The 25,759-nt window shown below is 31.6% G+C and overlaps 1 protein-coding gene and 1 non-coding gene across 2 annotated transcripts; one reads left to right on the forward strand and one right to left on the reverse strand.

Annotated features, from left to right (window-relative positions):
• Positions 1-1,109: 1,109 nt before the first annotated feature.
• On the reverse strand, positions 1,110-7,681 carry LOC133798321 (laccase-22-like). Its single transcript, XM_062236557.1, has 6 exons — positions 7,429-7,681; positions 6,474-6,625; positions 4,386-4,630; positions 4,156-4,284; positions 2,876-3,814; positions 1,110-1,826 (listed from the first exon to the last, which is right to left on the reverse strand). The coding sequence occupies exons 1-6, from the start codon at positions 7,510-7,512 to the stop codon at positions 1,696-1,698; spliced, it is 1,680 nt and encodes a 559-aa protein (XP_062092541.1). The 5' UTR covers positions 7,513-7,681; the 3' UTR covers positions 1,110-1,695.
• On the forward strand, positions 1,168-1,240 carry TRNAR-CCU (transfer RNA arginine (anticodon CCU)). The gene has a single exon. It is a non-coding gene; the product is annotated as a tRNA-Arg (tRNA).
• Positions 7,682-25,759: the final 18,078 nt, after the last annotated feature.

The following is a 25,759-nucleotide window of genomic DNA, read 5'->3' on the forward strand; positions in this document are numbered from 1 at the left end:
ACACACTGAAATTAATATTTATACGATTTTATGTTGTTTTTTTAGTTGTTTAGATTTATGTATTTCATGTTGTTTTTTTAGTTGTTCAAGTTTATTTATAGTTGTTCTATTGTTATGTTGATGTCTAATTATTGTTTAGTTGTTTTCAGATATATTTTGATTAAAAAAAAAACATGTTAGTATGTTATGGGTTGACTTCTAATTATTGTCCAATTGTTATTTTTTAGTAGTTTTTTAATGTGTTAGTATGCAGTGAGTTAATGTTTAGTTGTTTTCCAATTGTACTTGTTTTTTTTAGTTTATTTTGGATATGTGTTTAGTTGTTTTCAAATGCATTTTTAGTTTATTTTTGACACATTTATAAATGGAGGGAAAAATTATTTTGAGGTTGTTTTTTAGTTTATTTTGAGTTAATACAATGAATTGATGTCTAATTGTCTTTTCAACACTGTATTGTTGTGAGGTTGTTGTCGTGTTGCGTTGAAGTTGCTTTTTGATATTGTATTGCAGTGTGTTGCTTTTATAAAATGTAAGAATGTGTTTTTTTATATTGTATTGTAGTTGCAATGGGTTGCACTGTATTTTTGTGAAGTTGTTGTCGTGTTGCTTTCTTGTTGTTTGTTTAACGTTATGTTTTGTGGATTGATGTTTAGTGTAAATCATATTTTTGTAATTTTGAAACAATAAAATTGTATTTTTGGAAACTTAAGTTAGTAAAAATATAAAAAAAAAATGAAGGATTATAAAAATGTAAAAAAAATCATAAAAAGTGGATATTTATGAAAAAATGCCAAAATAAATTGGGTTTTGTGGAATTGGAAAACTATTTTGCCCCATATGAATTCTTTTGGATTGTCCGACTACGATCCATGGCCCGACCAAGCTAAAGAAGCCCATCAGAAAAGTTAGGCAAGCAATCTCACTAATATTTGACATCGGCCAGTCCAGCCTAGACGCCACCGTGGGCATGTGAAGAATACCCAAAAGATGTATCAATAGTTCGATGCATAAATTCCAAAATAGATTAGGGATTATATACTAAACAAACAAAAAAAAGTAAGACTATTCTATTGGTGCCATATTTATTCTAATATTGTTCCCATAGAAATGGTCTTTGTCATGTTTCAATATATAAGTAAAATTTACATTACAATAAAATCAAACCAAGCGCCTGTAGCTCAGTGGATAGAGCGTCTGTTTCCTAAGCAGAAGGTCATAGGTTCGACCCCTATCTGGCGCGCAATTTCACCTTTTTAGAACCCAAATCTTTGATATACAGCATACTTTGTACTTTTGACTTTTCAACAGGCTGGCATGACATTATTTTTGGTCAAACATTAAGAACAAAGTTCAAAATCAAAACCCTTTCTGATCTGAAATATCAGAATTTTTCCAAACATAAAAATTTCTTTTCCACACTCAAAAGGAAACTGCCTTACTTCCTAAAATACCACAACCATACAATACATTCCAAATATTGTACATCACAACTAAATTCCTTAATTTTCTTTTCTCATTTACAAAAATAATAATTTCTGTTTCTCTTTATTCATTCCTATCTCCAAGAAAACAAATTTGTTTTTTTTTCTTCCTTTGATGTTTATTTACTCCACCACGTATAATAACCCACTCTTCTACTCTCGAATGAAATGAAAGCTTTGATATTTGCAGGCGTATGATATATATGAACAAGTTTTAGCACTGTGGAAGGTCATTAGGCGGTGGTGGCAAAGACTCATTTGGGCCAAAACCATTATCCACTATGAATGCCATCTTCAAACCCCAAGTCGTGTGCACCTCTAAATGGCAGTGCAAAAACCAAATGCCTACTAATATTACATAAACAAAACTTGTTAAATAATCATTACTCTGATCTCTTCCATAATCAATTTAATGAAATCATTTAATTAATCATTAAACAAAGTCAACTGTCCCATGAGACTAATTAAATAAAGTGATCAATATATCCAACTTTAGAAGTCTTTTTCCAACATGGGGATAGGAGTAGAAAGAACATGTATTGCTTGAACATGCAACTTCTTTTATTGTGGTCCAGTTAATAATTATAACTTTTCCATCATCATGTGTCAGGAGAACTTGAGATTATGACATGGTTGGTTCTTACTTCCAGATACTAATTAAGGTACTCATACAATAATAAAATGGTGTAATATCCTTGTCAAAGAAAATATCTATTTAATTATAATCAGAAACTAGCAAGTCAATACATTAGAATGATGATGATCTCTATATTAATCAATTAATTAACAACATTTTGCCAATTTTACCATATATAAATTTGTAATTTTTTGTATAGTTCATGATCTATTGAATGCCGAAGTTGACATTTCAATATTATAATAAACATCAGTGGTGATGACTAAACAAATAATAATAACATCACTCAACTTATTTTATAATATCAAGAAATACTAGGCAGACACTAATTATCCATATATATTTATCTGGGCATTTAGCACACACTAAATAATTTCATGTGGATCCTACAACAACACATGCAAACTTAGGCACTCATTGCCGGTTCATATTGCAACCCCACAAAATTTAATTCCCATTAATCACCCTTATATTTTTGGTGCTATGTATACATATATATATATATGTTGTTTCAAATTGAAATTAAAACATATATATATATGCTATGAATCATGAATATGATCAGTAATCTCTATCTAGTGTACCTTTAGTCTTATATTCACCTTAATTAATTAAACCTCAAATTGTATATTATGCAGAAACAAACAAACAAATAAAATGTTCATCAACATATTTAAAATTATTAATTATATATATATTTATATGGAAACTAAAAGTATAACAAACATATATAGGTAGAATATATATAATTGATCACCTGGATTATCTGCCCTGAATCTGATAGCAGTCCATCCAGCAGTTGGTACTCCAATAGTGTTCCTCTCAACCGGGTCAACAAGATTAAACCATTTCGGATCCTCCACCGGGTCAAAGTTACCCAATCCACTTCCAATCACGTAGAAATTGAATCCATGCAAATGGGTTGGGTGGCTCTCGGGTGCTATGACAGCCGTACCCTGCAAAACAATCTGTACACTCGAATTGTAACTCAACCTGTAAAGCCTCGTCCCATTCATGGTCTGAATATTCGCCGGAGATGTCCCCGTATAATTGAAAGCCACCGGCGGCTTCACCGGAAAATCATCGGTGAAAATGCCCTTGATGTTGTGATAATGTGCTTCTAGAAGAGCAATAGATGGCATGACAAAGCTAACGTTGTTTATATTTCCCACCAGTTTGAACCCGCTGGCACACGTGTCACATGGGTTGAGTCCAACTCCTATAGTGAAAAGGAGAGAGTGGTCAACGATCAACGGGACTTTGGTCGGGTATTGGATTGAGTTTAGGCTTTTGAGGGAGTCCATGAATGTTTTTGTTATTGGGGTTGCGTTTTGAGGTGGAATGGTGGTTAAGATTGTTGTGGTTTCGAGATTTGATGGAGTAGTAGTATTATAATCGAGTTTGTATCGTAATGTGGAGGATGAGGTGGAGTTGTCAAAGCCTATTGGGGCGTCCATGAAGGGTGAAATCACTATTAAGTACTTGCCAATGGGTTGGTTTGCTTTGAGAATGGCGTTTGTGGTTTGACCTGGGCTCACAAATATGGTGTCTGTTTCGAAGGGTTTGGTGTACGCGGCATCGGCTTCGACGACGGTTAGGTTGTGGCCGGCGATCTTGAAGAAGAGCTCGTCGTTTAGGGCTGCGTTTACGATGCGTAGCAGATATGTCTTCCCACTTTTGACATGTAGAGTGTAACCTGCATCAGTACAAGGGCAAAATCGTTTCATTACAAGAATATGTGTCTTCTTATTACGATATAAACGTTGTATATATATATATATATTATCACTTTTTACTGGAGACATCTTCAGATTTCAGTCATGGAGGGTTGTTAAGTACGTACGTACATGTTTGACAATATTAGGAAGGGTTAAATTGAACAGTGTTTTAGTTTATTAGCAAAAGTTATGATCATATATAACTTATAAGCTATATCTAATAGTATAATTAATGAAATCATAGCATAAATAATATTAGAATAAAGAAGAAAAAGAAAAAACACAAGGTTTAAGTATACCCCCATGTGGTAATTAGTACCCTGAGAAGAACAATTTGGAAAAGGTCCTGGAAAGCCATTAATGGTGTGAGCATCGGAGACATTGGGTGGCATACCAGCTTGCGTGGCTTGGTTCACCACAGCTTCAACATCTGCTTTCCACCACTCACCTATTTATACATATTACATACAAAAGGGATCAATATATGTACATGTAAAGGTAGACAAAAAAAGTCCATTTTTATTATAGAAGTGAAAAAGTAATCACTACCTAATATGATGATCTTTTCCCTGTGAGGTTTTGGAAAAGGGTAAGGAAGGGATTTCTTGGGTAAAATGACAATGGCGCCGTGGACTGTGGCCCTTAGCCAGGAGATATGGGCGTGCCAAAGTAGAGTCCCCCTTTGGCCTGTTAGCGTGAAGTTGTAGACAAAGTTTTTCCCTGGCTGTATTGGGCATTGGGTCACATATGCTGGACCATCAGCCCAACCTGTTTGGAGTTGTCTGATTCCATGCCTGTATGGGCCTCCAACAAGTGAATTAAATATTTATATATTTTTGTGCCCACAGTATTTATAGCTTAATACTTATTTATTTGTACATTGGGGGTTGCTACTTAAAATATGGAAGAAGGAAAGAAAAATGCATTTCCTCAGTACTTGTTTACATAAAAAAAAAAAGGAAATAAAATGGTTTACTTTAAATCAATTATTGTATCTGAAGACTAATATTTTAGAGCTTGTTCTGCATGCAAAATTAGTTTAGTAATTTAACTTTCTCTAATAATAATAATAATCTAACTTTTTCCTTATACTTTTCCAAAAATTGAAATATTTGGTGAGCTACACCAAATTCTTTTCGCTCATTTACCACTTATTTTCTCTTATATCTCCTACAAAATCGATAGTGATACACTTAAGTTGTACTAACTTTATATAAACAATAGTGTGTATTTAATTTCAACTACATAATTAAAAGTGATGTAGTCCGTCCTTAAAAAAAATCTATAACTAAAATTAAATACACATCATTAAAAAAAAATTTGTACAATCTAAATAAATGTTTAACATATCTGTAAGTCAAGAACGAATTACTAATAAGACATAGAGAAATAATTGAGCATACTAATTTAAAAGAAAAAAAGAAAAAACTCTAATAATATTTAATGACAAAAATTACAAGTTGCTAAAAGTTTTAGGGAAGACGTCATGGTATAATGATGATAATTTTTTAAGAATTTTTTATTTTCAATCATAAATTACTTTGTGATTATTAAATATTAAAAAGTTATATAGTATTTATTAGTATGATACCTGCTACATATATGTATAATTTGAAAAGAAAAAAAAAGATAATAAATACAAAAACGAACATTCTGTCAATTGTATGTTACGTAACTAATTTAACGAATTCTCATTTGTACACTACCATATTAATTTTTTCATATTTAACTTTAAAAAAATGAACGTTTGGTAAAATTATTATTTTTTTTAAATCTTTTAAATTCAAAAATAAAAATATATTTTTGTTTTATATTTTTTTATTTTTATAAAATAAAAATGCCTTTGGTAACTATTTTATTTTTTTAAAAATAAAAATAACTGTATTTGATAAAATTTTTGTTTTTGAATTTTTTAAACACAAAAATAGAAATATTATTTTATTTTTGTTTCTTTATTTTTAAAAAATAAAAATAAGTTTGATAACTATTTTTGTTTTTTGTTTTTAAAAACAAAATATAATAAATGTGTTTGATAACTTTTATTTTATTTTTTGTTTAACAATATATAAGGTGTTGATTTGATAAAGAGAAGAAAAAAGGAAATGCAAAGTCGAAAATGATTTAAAAAAAATTTGAAAGTGAAAAAATTATATTTTCAGAATTTAATAAATTTTAATTGTCAAATTTTTAATTAATTAAATAAAAAATTATTTTTTTAAGTGTTACCAAACAACACTAATGTGTTTGACTACTGGAAGAAGAAACAGAAAAAAAAAATGAAAATAAGTTTTTAAAAAAATTTAAAACAGAAATACCGAACACCCATTATCATTTTACCTTCAGATTTTTTATTAAATAAATAAAAAAATTGTTTATTTATATTTTACCGAACGCACCATTGTGATTAAATTTAATATTTAATAAAAAGATAAATCTAATCATGATCTTTTAAATAAAAACGTAAAAACCATTAATTAACAAATAATTAATCGAACGTTAATATGTCAATTCTGAGGACCCATATAGTACTAGCAAGACCCATATATAGAGTATAATATATGTGATTTTTTTTGTAATATTTTGTGTCCAATAATATATATGATCAGATATTATTGTAATTATAAACCATGATCTGACCAGTGAATAGTGAGGTTGTATGCAACGTGGTTTGTGACCCTTACGATCACGTTATCGTCTTCCCTTGCGTAGAGAGTTGGACCTGGAAAATGGCCGTTGACGGTCACAATGGGTTTAGTTGAGCAAAGCTTTGTCGTATTCGTCAATACAACCTGCATATATACATATATGAACTTGTCCTTAATTATTTATAAATCATCCTAATTTGTTATATATATATATGTGTGTGTGTCTTGTTCTTCTACGTATATATATTTGTGCTTTACCAGCTGTAGTTGATTGATAAGGTCACGAGCGATAATTAATAATTAACTTTTTGGGACCAGCAGTACACTCGAATATCAATTATTGACAGTCCAATACTTAATATATATATATAAACAAACACACACACATCATACATGATTATTCATAATGAAGCCACTAGATGGGTACGTACACTGATGATGTTGTACGGTTACTTTTTATTTTTATTTTCTTTCCATTATTCCTTTGTTCTGGAAGCAGTTGACTAATTTGTACGTTCTCGTTTATTATTTTTACTTATTTGCTTGCTTGAAGTGTTCTTAAGTTTCTGTTAAATGAGATTAGGAAAAAAAGAGATTAATCTGATTCTTAGTTAAGTATAGTTATAAATGAGTCATTACGTTCGGTTCACTGACAAGTTTGAGAGATCCCTCACAATATATAAGATCATAGTTAATAGGGTGATCATATTATTATTAAAGAAATTATAATCTATAGTAGCTAGCTCTACCAAAATTAATATACATGCATGCATATGATTACTTGTATATATATATGTATATCAACAGTGCTATAATATATATCAACTCCTATATGCATGACTTGGTTCTAGTTTTTCTATATTTACTACAGGTACTTCAAGCGTGTCCTAAATATATAGATATATATGAAAGAATTGCAGAGAGAGAGATGTGTTATATATACTTACTCTGAAATTGTAGTGACGAACCAAACAGTCAACCATTGCCGGAAACAAGAAAGAAAGCAGTAGTAACAGCTTTAATATGGTCATGATGATCTTATCTTTTTCTCTGATTACAAAGTCGTTATTCAAGAAATAATGTGTTTGTTTTGTGATTTTTGTGGAAATGAGAATTCGATGGCACTACAATTTATATATAAATATATATATATAGCTATAGGGACCCGTAGTAGTTAACTAAACCTTACATATAAATATATATGCAACGCGCTGGGGTGCGATGTCGTTTTTGTGGACGGTAGGTGGATGAGAAATGCATATGCCACCCCAATTAATTAAGTATATTATTTATTGTGTGTCATATATATATATATAAAAGTTGAATATAGTTTTCGTGCATGCTAAACAAAGTATATATATTGTAGTTATCAGTCCTTTGTTGAGTAATATCTTAGACAGCTTTCTAGGCCGTTTTCATTGGATTATGACTACCAATGGGACAGTTGAAACTTACTACTCAGCTGCAACTATGTGTTTTCATCTATACATGCCAAATTATTTCAGTGTTCGATTTTGATTTTATTCGTTGACAATTAAATTAATCCTACATATATATATACATATTATTTAGTTTCACATCTTTATTATTATTAATTGTATTTTTCTTAACCATGCATATATGTAACCCACGGTCTAAGCTTTTGGTACCCTGTTATTCTAGCTAGTTAGTTATAACGTTATTTCTTGCTAATATATTGAATAATATAAGAGTGTGTGTCTATCAATATAGGGGAGTAGATTTTAAATCCCGTCCACTCCATAACAGTTAGATCAATGTTTGAGTTAATCCAAATATTATTAATCATTGGAACTCCTCAAACTTCATCAAATTAAATTTAGAGTACACATTCTCTGTTTTTTTACAGGCGAGAGAATCTATGTATTCCTTTCCTTTTTTGTTTTTGTTTATTTGGCTAAGATTTTTTTTTATTTGATTACTATATAGATATATTTCTAAAATGGTATGCATGACGATACAACTTTGATGTGTTGATGGCAGTGTGCTTGCCCTGCCAGAAGAGTATAATATTAATATAGCATATATAAGAGAGATAATTGGAATTTTGGTGAAGGTTGGGGAATTGATAATAATATATATGATATTGGTCAAGAAATATATCAATCCATATACAAAATAAAAGTGTAGTTGAGACATAGTTTTCATATGGAGTGGCCAAACTGTAGGCCAACTTAAAAACTATACAAGGATTCTTAATTGGTGTAACACATCAACTTCCTCAATAGGATAATTTCAAATTCCACATCTTTTTCAATTAGGTTTTCCTAATTAGCTCCTCTGTTTCATACTATGCATATGTGTACCCTATATATATTATAGTTTATAATAATATTTTTCTGTATATATATATATTGATTGATCAATTCAAATAACTTAAAATCAATCAATAAGAAGAAAATCTTCCACTTGTTAACATTTTATTATTACATTTAAGATCATTCATCCCTATCAAATTATTTTAGTAAAATATTTTGAATTATTGTATACATATAGAAAAGCTTCTGTTTGACCCCCATACATTACATTTAGAAAATGACAAAACCATTAGTCCCATGGTAGAAAGCAAATAAGTAACTAAGTCAATCTATCACTCGTTTAGTACCCGCATGTCTACCTTTAGCTGACATAATTGCATTTTTTTTTCCTTTTACAATTAGTAATAAAAAAAAATTGATTGGATATTAGACCTATTTTGTTATAAATTTCGATTAACATCGCAAGTATAGCTAGCTAGGTTTATATAAATATGCATATCATTCATGGATCTAATCCATTATATTAAATTTCTTCTATTTAAAGCAATTATGCATCGCCTGACAAGCGATGTGTCGTCACCAAGCGGGCAATGTGTCGTCACCAAGTAGGCAATGCATTGCCTGTCTAGGGGTTTGTCTCTCGAGCAATTCTTCGCCTCCTACAAGTGACGCAACGCAAGTTCCATTGACTTAACACCCCCAAACTCGCCCCAAAACATCTCCAAATGCTACCAAACTTTTTGGGTACTCTTATACACTCCAAAGAAACACTTGGACCAAAAAAGAAAATTTATAAATGCCTATACCAAAAGTCAACCTGCTTATGTTTACTTTAGTAAAATCGTTATGGTTTTTGCGCTTCTTTATAAACCAATTTAACTATGTATTTAACCAATCATAACAATCCCTCACTTGGTTAAATACATCATCTTTCTCTAGCCCGAACGATATTAGTGCATAAAATAAAGCACATTTTGGGTTTGAACTTTATCTTAGTGAAAATACTACAATGCTTATGTAGAAATGCTAAGGTATTCTTAAAATATTGAACCCAACATTCCTAGTGATAAAAACTGGTAGTATCTCACACACATCTACCTGATTACACATGTATTTCCCATTTTGAGTGCTGCTGGTAAGGGAGCTGCTGGACAGGTGGCGCTCTGAGAGGACGCCAGGTGGCGCGCTGAGGTGCAAGGAGGCTGGCGGGCCAGGTGCTATTGGGCTTCCTTCTTGGGCTTTGATCTCAAAAATGGTTTATACCTTTTTGGACCCTGTGTTTTGACAAATTACTTTTTGGACCCTATGTTTTGTAAAATAGTTAAAATAGAACCCTAAACTCAATTTTGATGAAGAAAAAATTGAATATAACAACACAGTTTTTAAGCAGAATGATTTTATTTTTGTTCTGAATTGTTAGTTTGGTAAATTATTTGTGATTTTAGTTGAAAAAACATTGACCAAAATCGGGTTTAGGGTTCTATTTTAACCATTTTACAAAACATAGGGTCCAAAAAGTAATTTGTCAAAACACAGAGTCCAAAAAAGTATAAACCCTCTCAAAAATACCATTTTCTCTTCTCTTTTTTTCAGATTTAATTATTTTCCTTTCTCTTCATTTTAAAGTGTTAAAATACAACTTTAATTCCTAAAAAATAATAATAAATTAAATCATAATCAAATATTTTCATTTCTAAAATAAATCAAATTAATTTCATGAAAATATTAATTAAAACTTAATTTATTTTGACTATTAAAATCAATAAATGTGTATTTTTCACCACTAATCATTTCTAAACTGCAGGATGCCTTGCAGCAAGAAGTCCAGACACAATCCCAATCTTAGTCCCAATCTGAATCTAAAGCAGGAAGTGCCAATGTCAATGAGACACAAGTCGTCTCAAAGGTACTAGCTCAACGTCGTAGCCACAACCGAGGTATTGGACGGAAGTTGAAGGGCACTAGTGTTAGATTACTTATACAAGATCTTTATTTATTTTCATGTATATCTAATATTAAACAAATTAATACGAGATAACCTAAAACATGTTTCTAAAATTGAATTCAAAGATAAACAATGAATAGAATACTTACAGTATACGCAGCGAAATTAAAGAGTCCTTCCTTCAGTTTCTCTAACTCTTGTATCCTCTCTGTCGCTAAGTATTATCAAGAAACTGAACCGATCTTCTATTTTCTTCACAGTCTTTCAATGTATCCTTAGAATCACCTAGACTAGTGTGGGCAATTCTCAACACATGAGATAGATACAGAGAAGAAGAAGAGAAAATAATCAAAGAGGCTTAAAAAAGGACTTGTGTTTAGAGAAAATCTAAAACTATCAGAAAACTAGTGATTAAACTTATTTGTCGTCTCAGAAATCTGAACTTATGACTTCTCTCTAAGCACTCATTTTATAGACTCAATTAGGTCATTTAATTTAATTAAAAAATCAATAAAATAATAGCCAATTAACAGCCCTAGGTCGAAATTATCATGGGCTTTAGGCCTGTAAAATTTCTCATTTGGTTATAAGCCCATTGGACTTAAAATCAAGGCATGTATTATTTTCTATTGATTTAATTAATTAAATAATTATTTAAATCCTTTATAAAATTAATTATTTATAATTTGAACATTGATTTAAACTTATTTATTAATTTAAATACAAATTTATCTTAATTAATAAATCTATCATAATTTCTCTTTTTTCAAAAAATTACACAACTCTGTAAAACTATCCAAAATTGACCTTGTCAACTTTGATAATTCTAATTGATTATTAAATTAATTGAGACTATCTAGATGATTTTATCCAATGTACAATGGGGACCATGGGCCTATGAAATCAAATGTTATTAATTATCAAATGTTACAACCATAATTGTCACTCAATCCTCTATAGACGGTCTACAATCAGATATGGCTAAAATACCATTTTATCCCTCATTGTATTTTATCCTTAAAACACTTAGGTCCTTATAAATGATATTTCAGTAAACTAATTTAATTACTGAAATGAGATCTCTATCATTTCGCACCTTGAACCAAACTAAAAGGAAACTATCGTTTCACTTCTTCATCAGAAGCTATAGATGTTCATATCTATGATTAACACTCCCACTTAATTATACTACCGACTTCCCAAGATGTAAGTATGGGCTAGTCCGTAGGGTAAGCTGGCAACGAACAAGTCAAAGAACTCAAATAATACAATCAGTTAGAATACTAACCACTCAGAATTAAGATTGAATTGACCTATGGTCAACTATATGAGATGACTAGAATAGATAATAACAGTATGTTTACTTATCTTATCAACTGTCAATATCGGTCCAGTCCGATGTAACAAATACATCCGATCTTATCTACTTTGCTAATGTTTTGGAAAGAATAACACTGTAATGTGTAAGTAGATCATATCGTAGATTGGCAAGTCAGTGTAAATCCTGTGCATTGACTAATCTTAGGACTAACTTATTTTGAACATATAATCATATTTATATTCCACTGTGATTACGTCACTATAAATAAGATTAGCTATATGCTCAGGATTTAATAGAATTTATATTAAACAAATAATCATGAAAATAAAACATGTGAGCAAAGTGATTGACAAAGTCAAAAAAATGATTTCTATTATTTTATTGATAATAAAATGAGATTACAAAGAATTTGAGTTTTAATTAGGGCATAAAACCCCAACAACTAGTACATTTGCCTCAAGCGCCACTGGATCCTCTTCACAATCAGAGGCATCACCGTTTCCGTCCACCACAGTTGACCCTTCAACAATACCACCTGAGACTTTCTAATCCATGATTCAACACTTTAGTCAAGCCTTTATGACCCAGAACACAACTTCCAGCAAATGCAACAATATTTGCAAACAACAAATCCGAGCATCCAACCTCCACAATTTCAGCCTGTCAACTTGGACATGAGCATGACACAGTCCATGATGGCAAGCTTGCAACCACAACAACCACAGTAGCCACAACTACCACAACCACCACAAAAGCAACCACCACAGCCAACACAAACCCGACGATAATGACTTTGGAATTGATTTTGATGACATTTAGTTTTATTAAGTTACTATTGTTAAATTATTAATATTTTGTGTTGTTTTTTTTTATTTTGGAGACAATACTACTTATGTTTTGTTATCTTACATTTTGGAAATTATGAATATTGTTAAATTGGTTTTATTATTTGTTTATCCAAAAAACAGATGTAGATGACGTGGCAAGAATTTTCAACACGTGGCTGACATGTGGCAGAGATGCTGCTCGCCTATCAACCAGATATACTTCCATATGCGGAGTTCAAGTTTTATATACGACCAACCTGGTCGTATACTCCGTTTATTTATGTATAAATTTGTATAGTTGTAATGATATCCGAGAATATCTCTTCATTATAACCTGAGTATCCGTTTATTAAGGAAAGTTATGATTAATTGACTCATGTAACCCTCATTGAGCCTATAAATATACAAGAAATAGTTCAAGGGGGGATCTTTTTGATCTTTCTTCGAATTGTATTGCTATTATCCATCGTCTGTATTGTTTCTCCTTCTAAGATCTGAGAAACTCAGGAACCCTAGTTCTTTGATCACATCTTTGAAGCTCAACATTAATAATAGTATCAAGTGGACGTAGGTTATTACCAATCATTGGGGCCGAACCACTATAATTATTGGTGTTCTTTACTTTCCATTAGATTGTATTCTCAAGTATCGTATTATTTTCCTGTCGTTTATTTGACTCCGTGTCGTTGGCCAAAACGAGAGTCAACATTATTTAATTAATAAATTGGTTTTATTTATTTATTTAATTAATATTTAATCATTTATTAAATAAATTTTAATCAATATAATTAATTAAATATATATTTTTTTAAAATTGATTACCTATAGCGACGACATGTCGTCACTGTATATGGAGTGGTCGACGGACCTACAATGACCACATGTCGTCGCTGTAGAAGTTTTTTAAAATTCAAATTTTCAAATCTTTGCACCACCAACAGCGACAACATGTCGTCGCAATATCCCAGTCCAACAGAAAAAAATGATTTCCTACTGCGACCGACATGTCGTCGCTGTAGTAAAACCCTACTGCGATGACTGCGTTTTGTCGTCGCCGTAGATTGCTACACATACGGACCTACAGCGATGTCGTTGTTGCGACGACATGTCGTTGCTGTCTACCTACATCGACGACTTCTTGATCTACCGCGACAACAAAAGTCGTTGCTGTAGAGCCTTTTTCTTGTAGTATGCGAGTCCATTTACGTTGGGTTGGGCCTTAATAGCTAGTTTGGCTGGTTTGTTGGGCCCGATAGGCTAGTCTAACTAGCTTCATGGACTCTTTTAACATATAGATAGATTTTTCCCACTACATTAATAATGTATTATTTAATGCCCTACGCATTTTTGGTGGGTTAGTTACTCAGATTGTAAGACCAGTGAGCCTATAAATAAGGGAATTTTAAAAAAAATATGACTTTTATACTATCAATGTGCAAAAATATGAGAATTATAGTTTTCTTAATTTGTATGAGAAAATTTATTAAAAAAAAGTTAAATTATGGGAAACATAATTAGTAGCTAACTAAAATATGGAAATGCCACATTTTTTTTATCATAGGTATGTTTTCTTTGATTTTGAATGTAAATTTTTTTTAATTTTTAATATTTTCCTTCATTTTTTAGTTATTTTTTCTTTCTTTTTTTTCCTTACTTATTTTTTCTTTCCTTTTTCCTTTTTTCTTTTTTTTTTTCTACCAATTTTTTCCTTCATCCTTTTTTTCTTTCCTTTTCTTCTTCTTCTTCTTCTTCTTCTACTCATTTTTATTCATTTATCTTTTTTTTTCTTTCATTTGTATTATTTTTTTTTGTTCATATTTTTTCAATTTTCTTTCTTTTTTTTCATTCTATTTTTTTGTCATTTTTGTATTCATTATTTTCTCCTTCCATTTTTTTTTCTTTTTTCACACATATGAGCTTTTTTTCTTCTTCCATTTCTTCTTTTTTTTTTTTCATTTTTTCTACCAATTTTTTCATTCATATTTTTTTTCTTTTCATTTTTCCATTATTTTTCATATATTTTTTTTCATTTTTGTACTTATTCTTTTCTCATTCCATTTTCATTTTTTTCACACATGTATTTTAACCTTACATAATTATTTTACTATTTTTTTTATTTATTATTGTAATTTTTTTTTATAGTTTTTTCCACTATATGTAAAAAAAATCAAATCAATTTTTTCAGCATTTTCTTTTTACTGTTACACTTATAGGAATACCAAAATTTGATAAGAAAACTAACAAAAATGTGAAAACGTGAATGGGTAACTGGTTACCCTCACGTTCTTTGTGTGTATATTTCTGAGGGTAACTGGTTACCTTCACATTCTGGTGTGTGCATATTTATAGTTTCTTTATGGTAACTGGTTACCTATGTTACTAAAATCATAGTTACTTCTTCTTCCTTTTTTAATGAACTATTCTTCTACTTTTTCCTTCAAATTTGATGTTTCTTTTCATATTAATATGAGTAACTTGTCACCCCTCTTAGGTAACTGGTTACCCCTCTTATGGCAGAAAGTTACTCATCTCAGGCTAACTAGTTACCCCTCCTGGTGCATGTTATTTAACCTAGCTCTAGGATTTTTTTTACATAACTGTCAAAAATCAATCAAGTAACTGATTACCTTACCCAGGATTTGAAAAAAAAAACGTACAATCTAAAAAAAAACATGTTTATAATAAATAAAAAATAATTTTAAAAGCAATTCATATTACAAAAAAAAAATTGCAAAACAACCAAAGAAAAATTTAATATAAAATTAGTAATATAAAAACAATATAAAAAAAAATAAGCTAAAAAAATAATAATCAAATTACAAACATAACCTTCCAAATTAATAAAACTTGATTAAGAGTAAAATTATGGCATAAACCAACTTTTATACAAAAATATGGGAAAATAAACCCATAAAAGTGAAAATTCTTAAAAAAAGCCATAGATTAACTTAAAAAAAAAAAAACATATTTTTGCATACTCTATTAAAAATAGCATATAAAATGTAATTTCCCCTATAAATAAAGGTCTTAAGATGCAATTTATGATCAGACAATTTTGTATACTAACATTCTGTCAAATTGTTAAGGTTCATCAGAGTCTAAATAAAGGTTTCGTGTCATGTGGTTCAAAAGCCACATGATTTTTGTCATTTGTTTTCTTCCTTTTAATTTTATCATTTTATTTATACGCTATAAATAATTGGCATAATTAATTATTTTTCTCTAAAACTAATTTTAATAAAATATCAACATATTTTATTTCCCTAATTTCATTATTTTATAAATAATAAAATACAACATGATTATTTCTCAAAAATAATTTGAAATAATACTTTATTATTTCTTTTATTCAATAAAATACTTTTGTTTGTATTATCAAGCAAGTTTAGGGAGAAATTGACATGTAATACTAAACTCCAATAAATTAATTATCTCGCTAACTCTTGGCTTACTAAGTTCATTTATTACAACTATGAATTTGTTCACTAAAAATTTATAGCTGCATTCTTCTTTTATAAAAAGTTATAACTTATATAGTTGTTCATTGATATAGTCATTACATGAGTTACGACCCTCCACTAGTTATTCATAATTAGAGTTAGGTCAAACATTTGTTAAACTCCCTAATTATATAATCATCAGTTAGTGTCCTTGATACTATAATGAATATATTTATAAATTATTTACAGATAAGATTTTTATTCTCAACAGAAATTAAGTGCTATATGTTCAACTATCATATCAAAATTGAAAGGAATAACTAATCTACTTCCAATCAAGGAATGAGTGGAGGCCATATTTGTTCCCAACTACATGCATTCTTGACTCAAAGATTAGGCCTATGACTGTACTTGATAATTATTGGTTGCCAGTTTGAGAAGATTATTTTTTTGAATTTGAGTTTTTTTTTAGATCTACATATTCGGCCCAAAAGGAATTTCAAATATTTTGGATGTGTAGATCTAAAAAAAAATCCAAAATTAAAAAAAAAAAATCAGATAACTGAGTGAAAAGTTATGCATTTGTATCAAATCCATTGAATTTGCATCGAATTTTTTTATATATATATCTACATAGCCCAAAAGGAATTTCAAATATTTGGGATGTCACTACAAGAAAATAGACTTTTGCCGGCGCAATTCGTAATTGCGCCGGCAAAAAAAACTATTGCTGGCGCAAGTGGTGAAATGTGCCGGCAAAAACAAGGTCTTGCGGCGCTCCTTTGCGCCGGCAAAAGTTTATCAGAAAATAAAAAGGAGACTTTTGCCAGCGCATTTCACCTAACGCGTCGGCAAAAGTCAACGTGGATATTAAAATTATGCACGTTTTTAAAGAGGTAGGTGGCCAGACTTTTGTCGGTGCGTTTTGTTGCGCTGGCAAAAGTCACAAAATGCGTCGGCAAAAGTGTACTTATTTAAACGGTGTCGTTTTGCATTAGGGTTTTTCTGATAGACTTTTGCCGGCGCAACGAAACGCGTCGGCAAAAGTCATAACGATATACCACAGCCGCCCAAGCCTTCTTCTCTATTTTTGCAATTTTCAATTTCTCTCTTCCCCTTCTTCCCTTCTTCAACGGAACCACCACCACCCCCACCCTCCACCACCCCCACCAGCCACACCCTGAGCCCACCCCACCCCGACGGCACCCCACCCGAGCCCTACCCCGACAGCACCCCACCCCACCCCGACAACCACCCTATCCCACCTCGACGATAGCCCATGCCCACCCCGAGCCCACCAACCCTGACGACACCCCACCCCACCCGAGCCCCACCCCGACGCCACCGCGAGCCCACCACTGCCGCCCTCCTCCTCCTCCCAACCGCCTCCTAAGGTAAGTTTTATAATATAGTTTTGTATTTTATGTTATTTTATTTATGTAATGATTTTTTTTTGTTTCTATGGAGTCCCCGAGCCATTGCCGGAGCGGAGCCACTTCACCCACTGTAATATTTTTATTTTTCATTTACTATTTTTAAGTTATTTTTATAATATATGTTTTTTTATTTATTAATTTTTTTTGTAAAATTAAAAAAACAGATTTGAATATGTATTTTTTATTTATTTTAATGCTTTATATGTATTTGTTTATTTTTGCTTGTTAATATTTATTATATTGTATTTTGTGATATATGTATTTTAGTTAAAGTATGAACTTAAAAAAATCAGATTAATAATGTATGTTTATATTTTTAAATTGTTTTATATTAAATGTGATATGTTTGTAAATATATATTTAATATTTTTTTTTGTGTTAATAAAAAAATCAGTTTTGGTATATGTTTTTTTGTGGTTAAATATTTGTATATATGTAAATTGATGTATTTGTTAATGTATATATATGTTTTATATGATCTGGGAATATTCTGGTTATATATGTGTTTAATTTGTAGGTTTTTAAATTTTTGGGAAAGTTTGAAATATAGTTGTTATGCTACCCAAATTATGTTAGGGTTAGTAAAATTAATAAGAGTTTAATAATTAATTAAATAAAAGTTTAAGTATAATTAAAAAATACATCAAAAAATTAATTTTTAACTATAATTTAAATAAAATAAAATTACCAATCATAATAATTAACAATTAATTTTAACATTAATATTCGATGTTTTGTAATTGAAAAAAGTTAAAAATATAAATGATTTAATAAAATATAATTAAGTAACATATAAATATAACAAAATTTTTATTGATTAAGTAAATAATCAAATTCAAATTGAAGAATTTAATAAAAAATTACAAAATAAAATTAATGTATAATTAAATTAATTTTAAAATAAAAGTAATAAATAAGTAAATGATTTAAAAAATTGTAATAATTAATAATTAGCTACATTTTCTTTGGTAAATATAAATAAGAGATATTTGCGGCTAAAATACCCAAACTTACAACTTACTAACACTTAAATACTCAAACTGATTTTTTGGTGGCAAAAGTACCAAAATGTGAAATTTACTTGCAATTAGAGATATACAGTGTTAAATGTTAAAGTTGACTGGTCAAAGAACACGTGGCACTACATAATTGGTCCACATTGTTATTATTCTTAAAATAATTTTCAATTTATTTTTCAATTTAACAAAAAATAAAATTTACATTTTTTTCAAAAAAAAAAATTAAAACTGTTTTTCAATTTAAGATTAAGTATGAAAAATACATTTTTTTTTTAATTTAATTTTTTATTGTTAATATCCTCAAATTTTTTGAATTATTATTATTAAAATATTCCTATTTATCATTTTGTCTACTTTTTTTCAATTAAAAATTAAGTAATTTTGTTTAAAATCCAAGCAATAATTTAAGATTAAATATTTTTTTTACTTAATCTTAAATAATTGATTAAAAGCAACAAATTTGATTTTTTTTTTGAAAAAAATGAGAAAAAATTTATTTTTTGTTACTTTTAAATTGAAAAACAATAAATTTGATTTTTTTTTTAAAAATGAAAAATATAAAATGATATTTTTTTTGAAAAATTATTTAAAATAATAATAATAATGTGGACCAAGCATGTGGTGCCACGTGTCATTTGACTGGTCAACTTTAACATTTAACACTGTGTATCTCTAATTGCAAGTAAATTTCACGTTTTGGTACTTTTGCCTCCAAAAAATCAGTTTGGGTATTTAAGTGTTAGTAAGTTGTAAGTTTCAGTATTTTAGCCGCAAATATCCCTATAAATAATTATTTTTGCCAGAGATAGGACATTATTATCAGTTAGTGATAATTAGGGAGACAAACAGTCATGAAATATTTTGACTATCATTTCCCTCATTTTAAGACAATTATTAATATTTTCTTAATTATTTCGCTTAAAGATGGCGAGCGACAGAAGCTGGATGAGTGCAAGGAATCGTTGGTCTCTGGAGTATAGAAATGGTGTTAAGGAGTTCTTTGATATCGCCCAAAATCAGTTGAACGATCGGGGTTTGGTTCGCTGTCCGTGCAAGAAATGTGGGAATGTTAAGTTCCAGCCTATAAATGCAATTTCGATGCATTTATTCAACAATGGCATCATACAGTCCTACAAAGTGTGGCATTACCATGGAGAGGCGCTGCCGTTGCCACCAGTTGTGGTACGAGATCATGATAGAGATGAGATAGCGGATATCCTGGAGGATGTTTACGCTGAAGATGACGTTCCCGTTGGAAACTATAATGATCCTCAACATCGCGACAAGTATGACAATTTATTTAAGGAGATGTCAAGTGAACTGTACCCGGGTTGCCGAAAGTATTCCGCGTTGAACTTCTTGGTGAAGCTGATGCATCTGAAAGTTATTAACAAGTGCAGCAATCATTACTTTGATGGTTTGCTGGAATTGTTAGTCAACGCTATGCCTGATGGAACAATTTTACCTAAGTCTAACTATGAGACGAAGGCAAAGTTGCGGAGTATTGGATTGGGATATGAGTCCAACGATGCTTGCAAGCCTGACTGTGCATTGTTTTGGAAGGAGAATGCGAATTTGGAATTCTGTCCGGTTTGTAGTGAGTGTCGCTGGCAAGATAATCGTGGGAATGGGAAGAAAGTGGCCCATAAGGTCATGCGGTACTTTCCGTTGATGCCGAGATTGAAAAGGTTGTACAATTCCAGATATACTGCATAGGATATGAGATGGCACTATTCTAAAAGGCCAAAGGAAGATGGTGTGATGAGGCACCCTGCTGACAGTAAGGCGTGGAAGCACCTTGATGAGTTGTACCCTTCTTTCGCAGCCGAACCTCGAAATGTTAGGCTTGGGTTGGTTACAGATGGTTTCAATCCTTTTGGGAACATGAGCAACTCTTACAGCATGTGGCCTATGATACTTGTCCCATACAACTTGCCGCCGTGGAAGTGCATGAAACCATAGTCATTAATGTTGTCTATTCTAATTCCAGGTCCTTTTTCACCTGGAAAAGATATTGATGTCTATATGAGACCTTTGCTTGACGAGTTGAAGGAGTTATGGGTGAATGGTGTCGAGACATGAGATGCATACAATAGTACCTTGTTCAATATGCGTGCAGCAATCTTGTGGACCATTAACGACTACCCAGCTTATGCTATGATGTCTGGGTGGAGCACAAAAGGGTACAAGGCGTGCCCCACATGCAATGAAGAAACTCCCTTTGTAGGGATTAGAAGTAAAATTGCATACATTGGCCATATGAGGTTTCTTGATATGGATCATGAATGGAGGAGCAAACGAGCACTATTCGATGGTAACAAGGAACTCAGGCCACCACCGAAAGATTACTCCAGTGATGATGTGTTGAAGCAATTAGAGAATTTGCATATTAGACATCCTGGGAAACACAAAGAATTTGGTGGTGTGAAACGCAAAAGGGCTTCGATTGAACTTAATTGGTCGAAGAAGAGCATATTTTTCGAGCTTGATTATTGGAAGGAATTATTGCTGAGGCATAACTTGGACGTAATGCACATTGAGAAGAATGTTTGCAACAGTGTCTTGGGAACTTTGTTGAACTTAGAGGGAAAATCTAAAGACACTGACAAGGCAAGACTTGATCTAGCAGACATGAAAATTAGGGAAAAACTCCACCTCCGCAAAGAGGGAAACAAGTGGAAGAAACCGCACGCCAGTTACACCCTCAGTGTCCCAGAGCGTCGAGTTTTCTGTGAATTTGTGAAGTCAGTTGAATTCTCGGACGGTTTTGCTGCAAACCTTTCGAAGAATGTCAATGTCAATGATGGCAAGATAACTGGGCTGAAATCACACGATTGCCACGTGTTGTTTCAGCAGTTGTTGCCAGCCGCAATTAGGTCATTTTTGGTTCCTGAAGTTCGGAAGCCAATTATTGAGTTGTGCGGTTTTTTCAAAGAACTTTGTTCACGGACTTTGAATGTGAAAGACCTTGAGAAGATGGAGACAAACATTATCACCATTTTATGCAAGTTAGAAATGATATTTCCTCCAGCATTTTTCGACATTATGGTGCGTTTGGTTTTGCGTCTTCCGAAACAGGCAATTCTTGGTGGTCCCATGCACTTTAGGTGGATGCATCCCATTGAACGTTTGATGGCGGTTTATAAACAATATGTAAGAAATCATGCACGTCCGGAAGGTTCAATCGCAGAAGCTTACGTGGTCAACGAGGCCTTAAACTTTTGCTCAATGTACCTCCGGGGGGTTGAGACTCAATTCAATCGACCTAAGAGGAATGACGATCGTGTTGAATCCCAACCAAATCGGGAATATTCTATTTATAAGGCTATTGGTAGTCCATTTGGTAAGAAATCAAGTATGCTCCTTAATCCGCAGTTAAAGCAAAAGGCTGAGTGGTATATCTTGAACAATTGTGCCGAAATTAAGGAGTACCTTAGGTGTGTTTTCTAGTCTTTTTTCAATAAATTTGTTTAGTTTATATACCGAGTAAAGACAAAAATCATAACATTGTTGTCCATTTGTAGTGAGCATATGGATGAATTAAGAAGACGGTGGGGGCTCGAATCTTGAAGTTCAACAAGAAGCTGATTTTCCTCAGTGGTTCAAAGAAAGAGTATGTATATTAGTTAATTCTTTTCCGAGACCACACTTAATCAATCCAAAACTAACTTTCAATGTTAATGTTGATAGGTGAACGGTTTGCATGAGTCAACACCTACTGAAGTGAATAATGAATTGTATGCTCTCGTAAACAAATCAAGCGGCACCGTGTTCTCATATCCAGGGATGATAGTGAATGGTGTGAAATTTGTGATTCATGGTCGTGATATGAAGCTTAAAACATAAAATTGCGGTGTAATGGTGCCAAGTGAGGAAGGAGTGAACTACTATGGAGTTCTGGAAGAAGTAATTGAATTGTCCTACTTGATGGGTTACAGTGTTGTCCTATTCAAGTGTAGATGGTACAATACAAGTAGAATTAAAGTGGAATCCAATTTTACGAGCGTATATGTGAAGGAAGAATGTTATAAAGATGATCATTTCGTTCTCGCATCTCAAGCGAAGTTGGTGTATTATCTTCGAGATGTGAAAAATGGGGATGATTGGAGACTCGTTAACGAATACATTCCGAGGAATGTATGGGATTTCTGAAATTTCGATGTTGATGATACTGAGACCACAAATGATATACCAATATTGCAAGAAGTTAATTCTTCTTCATTTCAGTTGTGGGTAGAACTTCCAATTTTTGATAATCTTCAGTATGATCGGGTTGATATCCATGCCACTGAAGTGTACAACGTCGATGATTTGGTTGGCGAATGTTCAGATGAATTTGTTGTCGATGATGAAGTTGAATTTGAAGACGACACGTTGGCTGAGTATGAAGACGATGAGGATGACGACAATGTTCTAGTCGATAGTGATAGTGATGTTCGTAATGATGTTGTAGTTAGTGATGATGAGGACAATTATATGTAATTTAAACAAGTATATGTAACTTTTTATTTAATTCAATGAAAACTTTATTTATTATCATTAATTAATGATAGTATCAGATATAGGTACACATGCACCTATTGGATGCCTTGGGGATAATTAATGTATTCATGTACTGGTTCTCATTCTTTCAAGATATTTGATGAAATATCTTGAAGAAATGAGAATTACTACATCACTGCTTATTATTTCCAAGAGATCCACTAGGTCGGAATAAGGTAGGTTGGGAAAGACAATAAGTAATAAAATGTTAATTTTATAACAAAAAACAATAGTGATGCACCTAGTGAATGCCTTGGGGATAGCCAATGTATTCATGTACTGCTCCTCATTTTTTCAAAATGTTTGAGAAACATTTTGAAAAAATGAGGAGAACTACATGACTGCTTACTATCTCCAAGGGATCCACTAGGTCAGAATAGGGTAGGTTTGGAAATACCATAAGTAATAAAATGTTAATTTTATATATATATAAATATATATAAAGTAATAGACATGCACCTAGTGGATGCCTTGGGGATAGCCAATGTATTCATGTATTATTCCTCATTTTTTCAAGATGTTTTTCCAAGGGATCCACTAGGTTGGAATAGGGTAAGTTGGGAAAGACCATAATAAATAAATGTTAATTTTATAACAAAAAACAACAGACATACATAATTTGAATTAGTTAATTAATAAATATTTTAATGTAGAATAGCCGAGCCAAGTAATGACACAGGTGGTGGCTCCAAGAGGGGCAGGGGAGCTTATTACGGTGCCAATATCGAGAAGGAGCTGGCCACCAAAAAAGTTAGTCATTTGAAAGTAGAGTTTGATGCACAAACTGGAAAAGCTATTCAAACGTACGACAAGTGGTTCAACAATTCCATGGCTCGTTATTTGCGTAACACCGTACCCCTAACTACACTAACTTGGGAACAAGTAAAACCAGTTGATATCCAAGTTATTCGAAATAGGCTATCTGTAAGCATTTTTTAAACCTTTAATAACTCACTATTAAATATTTTGTCTATCTTCATAATATTTTAACAAATTCCAAATTTAATTGTGATTTTAGGACAAATTCATTTATCCACAAAACAATCCAGTAATCAACGATGCCATGGTAAGACAAATGCAAAAACATCTGACTGATTGGCACCACACGATGAAGAAACACTGGGTAGAGGTTGGAGGAGAGGTGGACAATGAGAGAGCGAAGTCAAAACCTTTTGGGTCGATTACTTCTTCTGATTGGGCAATTCTATGCGATTTTTGGGCTTCTGATTCTCAGCAGGTATGCCATAGATTTTACATTAATTTTTAATTATAAAATTACAATCTAGATTAATGAGTACTATGTTTTGTTTGAAGCGTATATCGAAGAAAAATAAAGAAGCTCGAGCAAAAATGACCATACCAGGGGGACACAGTTCCAAATCCATCGTTGTCCATGTTTATGATCACGTAAATTATAATAACCTATATCCTTACATTTACGAAAATATTATAAATGTCACAATGTTTAAATAATTTGCTTTTTTAGATGGACCCATCTACTGGCGAGCTCCCGAGCATGATCGACACATTCGAGCACCTCCACAAGAAGAAGGATAAGTGAATTAGTGATGTAGCGGCGACAAAACATATAAGTTGCATAACCTTAACTAATTTATGATTATTTAACTTTTAAAAAGTTTAGTAAATAATTAATAAATATTAATTATTAATTGGTTGTTGTCAATTTGTAATTAATTATTAATTAAATTTTTAACAATTAAATCTTTATAATCTATGTGTCAATATTTTTATGATTAATGATTGTGGACTAAGATAAAAAAAAAGAATATAACTAATGTTGTCCTCGTATCAGGGAGCTTGTGGGCTAAAGTAAATTTGGTCATGAAAATTCATATCTAAATAAAAAACATGCAAATATAGTTGATGTATATGTTTAGAGACGTAAATTCCCCATTAATGGAATTAACTACACTTACTGTATATATCAACAACATCTTCATGATTTTGATTTAGATATGGATTTTCATGACCAAATTTACTTTAGCCCACTTGCTCCCTGATACAGGAACAAAATTAATTACATTCTTTTTCAATCACTGGTCTGCAGTCATTAATGATAGAATGTTGGCAGATAGATAATAAAGTTATATTTTATATGTTGTTATATTAAAAATTTATAAGTTAGGTTTTCAAATATATAATGCTATATTGGAATTCAAGATATGTGCCTTTTATTGTGCAGACTGAGATGACCGAGCATCGAGCATCCTAGAGTACGACCCCTGTATCATCTGCTGCTTCTTGTGTCGGCGATAATGTCGACGGTCAGTTCTCGCCTGATATGGATATTGTCACGGATGTCCTTGGACCCCGCTCGCGTTATAAGAAAGGGTTTAGGAGGTTGCCTAAGTTGAAGGCAATTGGCGCAAAAAGGGCAGCATCTTCGTCAACTTCTCAAATGTCTGGGCAATTGCCACCTGAAGTGGACACCATTTTGCAGCAAAATCAGGA

Source organism: Humulus lupulus, chromosome 8 (genome assembly GCF_963169125.1).
Source record: "Humulus lupulus chromosome 8, drHumLupu1.1, whole genome shotgun sequence".
In the NCBI taxonomy this organism is placed as follows: Eukaryota; Viridiplantae; Streptophyta; class Magnoliopsida; order Rosales; family Cannabaceae; genus Humulus; species Humulus lupulus.

Bases quoted from the DNA above. Each gene is read 5' to 3' on its own strand.
- LOC133798321 (XM_062236557.1), bottom strand. From the start codon at position 7,512: ATGACCATATTAAAGCTGTTACTACTGCTTTCTTTCTTGTTTCCGGCA. The intron at 6,626-7,428 runs GTAAGTATATAT...GTATATATGCAG, and splicing joins TTCGTCACTACAATTTCAGA to GTTGTATTGACGAATACGAC. The intron at 3,815-4,155 runs GTACTAATTACC...GTACTGATGCAG, and splicing joins TCCAAATTGTTCTTCTCAGG to GTTACACTCTACATGTCAAA.